At 42.3% G+C, this 4,647-nt stretch overlaps 1 protein-coding gene across 1 annotated transcript; it reads left to right on the forward strand.

Annotated features, from left to right (window-relative positions):
- The first annotated feature begins 228 nt into the window (after positions 1–228).
- LOC110682706 lies at positions 229–2,758 on the forward strand. The gene is made up of 2 exons (XM_021859037.1): positions 229–1,229; positions 1,357–2,758. The coding sequence occupies exons 1-2, from the start codon at positions 229–231 to the stop codon at positions 2,756–2,758; spliced, it is 2,403 nt and encodes an 800-aa protein (XP_021714729.1).
- The last annotated feature ends 1,889 nt before the right edge of the window (positions 2,759–4,647 follow it).

The following is a 4,647-nucleotide window of genomic DNA, read 5'->3' on the forward strand; positions in this document are numbered from 1 at the left end:
TCTCAGACCATACGTCATCTAAAACAAGAAAGTACCTTTTCCATTCTATCTTATTTCGAATTTCCACATACTATGATCAATTGAATGCATTATGGGAAGAACTCTATCATCATGAACCAATAATAACATGCTCCTTCTGTTCAAAGTGCAATGTTGGTGAGTTACACGCTCAACGACGAGAAACGGCTAAACTCCATGAATTTTTAATGGGATTATACTCTGAGTATTATGCCTACGATTGATCGCGCATATCAACTAGCAATTCAAGATGAGCGTGTACGCCTAGCGAAAGTCATTCTCGAAGAGAAAGCACCAGAGGCAGTGGGATTTGCTCTCAAGGCAAATTCGGGTATGAGCCGTGGGCGTGGAAGCAGCAGCAGCGACAGTTCTGTTTTCTCCAAGTGTCAGAGACCCGGTCATGATGCCTCAAACTGTTGGAGTAAACCGGTGTGCTCCCATTGCAAGAAGCGTGGCCGTGAAAGTAGTGGCTGCTATGAACTCCATGGGTACCTGGAGGGATGGTTTGATCGCCCCAAGACCGATGGTGCTGGTCGTGGAAGGGGGAATGCAAATGGAAGGGGGCGTGGCTATGCGAAGGCCAATGCCGCAAGTAGCCACAACATAGGGGCTTCGAGCAATGCTAGTGGTGCCTCGGAGTCGACATCTTCAAATCAGATTTTCACCCCTGACCAATGGGAAGCAATTGCGGGATTCTTTGGTAATGCAAAGGTCCCTGACAACAGGTTGAATGGTAATTTTAATACCAAAAACTGGATTATTGATACCGGCGTAACACATCATGTGACTGGAGATGAGACTTGGTTATTTGATGTAACTGAGATTATGCAAATTCCTGTTGGTCTTCCCAACGGTGGAACGGTGGTTGCAAAGAAGGAAGGGTCGATTAGATTGTCGACCTCCATTACTCTTAAAAATGTGTTATATGTTCCGCAATTGAGTTGCAATTTTCTTTCGGTTTCCCAATTAATTAAAGATTTAAATTGTGATGTAAATTTTAATTCTTCTTTGTGTGTTATACGAGACCAAACGATGATGCTGATTGGAACGGGTGTTAGGCAAGATGGACTTTATTATTTTAGAGAAGCGGATTCAGTTCAACACGTTTCTGTTAATGACCCAACCCCTTCATTGGAGCTATGGCACAAAAGGATGGGGTATCCTTTAGAAAATGTAGTAAAGCTACTTCCTCCTGTAGTTGGTTTTAAAAGGTAGTTTAAATAAAAATTGTGAGGTCTGTTTTAAGGCTAAACATCCTAGGGACAAGTTTCCAATTAGTGATAATAGAGCAAGTCGCATTTTTGAGAAAGTACATTGTGATTTGTGGGATTCCTATAGACATCCTTCGTCTTGTGGAGATCGCTATTTTTTAACTATAGTTGATGATTATTCTCGTGTCGTTTGGGTTTATTTATTTGATGATAAAACAAAAGTGTTTCGTGTTTTTATGAATTTTATTGCCATGGTTGATCATCAATTTTCTCAAAATATAAAAATTGTGCAAAGTGATAATGGTACGAAATTTAATTGCTTACGTGAGTATTTTTCCGCTACTGGTATTTTATTTCACACTTCTTGTGTTGGGACACCACAACAAAATGGTAGAGTTGAGCGCAAACACAAACACATCTTAAATGTAGCCCGGGCCTTACGCTTTCAAGCTCATTTACCGATTTATTTTTGGGGAGAGTGTGTTCTTGCCGCCGTACATTATTTAATTAACCGTACTCCAACCCCATTGTTACAAAATAAAACACCCTTTGAGATTTTATTTGGCTATCCTCCTTCATATAATGTCATCCGCACTTTTGGTTGCTTGTGTGTTGCTCACAATCAGAAAACAAAGGGGGATAAGTTTGAGAGTCGCACTCGAAAGTGTGTGTTCTTGGGGTATCCGTTTGGCAAGAAAGGGTGGTCCTTGTATGATCTTGAGAAGCGAGAATTTTTGGTGTCCCGGGACGTGAAATTTTTTGAAAATGTTTACCCATTTCATGATGCGAATGTGGTAAATATTGAGCCCGAGAGAGTTGTTCCCATGTATGATGATAGTGTAATAAATGATGATTTTGTGGAAAGTGCAAACACAGGGGTTACGGCTCCACTTAAGAACGGGCAGCCACGAGGTACAGTAGACTCCCTTGCCACGCAAGAGCATACGCTGCAAGGGGAGGCAGCAGACTCCGCAACCTGGCCGCGGGAAGATAGGGTGAGCCGCGACCAGGCTACGACCTCCTCTTCCACGCAAGAAAATGTGGGGGTTGGTTCCTTCGATGCACAGCAGCATGACCTCCCACAACAGCCCGTACTGCCAAGGCAGCAGGGCCAGTCACCGCAGCCACTGCCAGACAGTACGGTGCAGCAAGGCAGCCAGCAGTCGGTCGCGAGTACTGCTGACTTGGGAAGGGGTTTGCGGGTTAAGACTCCTTCGGTTCTTCTACGAGATTATGTGACTCATACTATTGTTGCTGAAAGTCCATCTACGCCTACACCAATTTCGCAGCATAAATCAGGTACCCCGTATCCTATAGCATACTCTATTAATTATGATAATCTTTCTATCAAGTATCGTCATTTTTTGGCAGCTATTATATCGGGTAATGATCCGAAATCATACAAGGAAGCAATGAGACATGATGGTTGGAGGACATCAATGCAAGAAGAAATCCGAGCCTTAGAAGATAATGGGACTTGGATATTGGAGGAATTGCCCCCTGGAAAACGTGCACTTGGTAGCCAATAGGTCTATAAGACCAAATACTTGTCCAATGGTGATATTGAACAATTAAAATCAAGATTGGTGATTTTTGGCAATCATCAAACCGAGGGCATCGACTACAATGAGACTTTTGCTCCCGTTGCAAAGAGGAAAACTATTCGAGCTTTCTTAGCCATAGTTGCATGCAAGAATTGGGAATTACATCAAATGGATGTGCAAAATGCATTTTTACATGGTGATCTTGATGAAGAGGTGTACATGAGGTTGCCCCATGGGTTCGAAAGCAACAATCCCAAGTTGGTGTGTCGTTTGAAAAAGTCACTATATGGCTTGAAGCAAGCTCCTCGTTGTTGGTATGCGAAGCTTACTGCAGCTCTGAAAGGGTATGGGTTTCATCAATCCTACTCTGATTACTCTGTTTACATTTTTTAAAGGGCGGGTTCTGATCAATGTGTTGATATATGTTGATGATCTGATTATTTCTGGAAATAATTCCACTGCATTATTGGCTTTTTAATTCATATTTAGGTGATTGTTTTAAAATGAAAGATCTGGAGCCCTTGAAATATTTTCTTGGCATCGAGGTTGCTTGGAGTGCGACAGGTTTATTTTTGTGTCAACGTAAATATACGTTAGACATAATCTCAGAAGCAGGCTTGACAGGTGCAAAGCCTAGTGATTTTCCGATGTCGCAACATCACAGGTTGGGTCACGCGACAGGTGATTTACTTGCGGATCCAGAGCCATACCGTCGTCTTGTTGGCCGGTTGGTCTATCTCAATGTGACACGACCAGATCTTACTTATTCCGTGCACATCTTATCTCAATTCATGCAGCATCCGCGTATAGAGCATTGGGACACGGCCTTGCGGGTAGTACGGTACTTGAAAGGTACTCCCGGGCAAGGGATTTTACTTCGAGCAGACAGTGATTTGACTCTTAAGGGGTGGTGTGACTCAAATTGGGCTGCTTGTCCACTCACTCGGCACTCAGTGACAGGTTGGCTAGTGTTTTTAGGCCATTCGCCTATTTCATGGAAGACGAAGAAGCAGCCAACGGTCTCTACATCATCTTTAGAGGCCGGGTATCGTTCTATGACCTCAGCAACCTGGAATTGAAGTGGTTGAAAGGTTTGTTATATAGCTTGGGAGTGCATCATCCCAAAGCTATTCCATTATTTTGTGACAGTCATTCCGCTCTACATATTGCAAAAAACCCGATTTTTCACGAAAGAACCAAACACATCGAGGTTGACTGTCATTTTGTGAGAGATGCCATCACAGAAGACATTATTGCTCCGTCATATGTGCCTACAGATACACAGTTGGCGGATATATTTACGAAGGCCATTGGAAAGCGACGGTTTCATTTTCTATTGTCCAAGTTGGGCATTTTCGATCCTCACCATGCTCCAACTTGAAGGGGGTGTTAGGATATATTAGAAAGATTTGATATTATTTGATTTAATATGGTTAGGATATTTACTTGGCAAAGATAGGCTAGATAATATTCTACAGATTCTTGCCATGTTTATCTTGTATTTTTTATATATTGAGGCCAAGAGACGTGAATGAAGGCAAGCCAAAGTATTCTTGATTGATATTTCACAGTATTGAATTCATCCATTAAATCATCAGCATCATAGACGGCATCCTTGAGGTTCTCGACCCAGTTTTGGCCTTCATTTGTGAGCTTCTGGCACTTGGAGTCGGCATCCACAAGGAATTTCTTGATCGTTTTGACAGTTTTGAGCAACTTCTCAAGCTCAGATTCATAGATAGAGCATAGGTTTTGCACTTCTGCACACTGTAATGTTGCAAACAACATCTGAGCAACAGTGAGTGCAGTAGCAACATCAATTTTTCAATTGAGTTTTGAATGAGAAAGAGCAGAGAAATTAAAAGATGAAGATA

The sequence above is a fragment of the Chenopodium quinoa genome, unplaced genomic scaffold (genome assembly GCF_001683475.1).
Source record: "Chenopodium quinoa cultivar QQ74 unplaced genomic scaffold, ASM168347v1, whole genome shotgun sequence".
Taxonomy (NCBI): domain Eukaryota; kingdom Viridiplantae; phylum Streptophyta; class Magnoliopsida; order Caryophyllales; family Amaranthaceae; genus Chenopodium; species Chenopodium quinoa.

What these genes read in the sequence shown, in the direction of transcription:
- LOC110682706 (XM_021859037.1), top strand. Translation starts at nt 229, where the DNA reads ATGCCTACGATTGATCGCGCATATCAACTAGCAATTCAAGATGAGCGT. An exon ending in CCTGTAGTTGGTTTTAAAAG is followed by an intron (nt 1,230 to 1,356) that starts GTAGTTTAAATA and finishes GGATTCCTATAG; the next exon opens with ACATCCTTCGTCTTGTGGAG.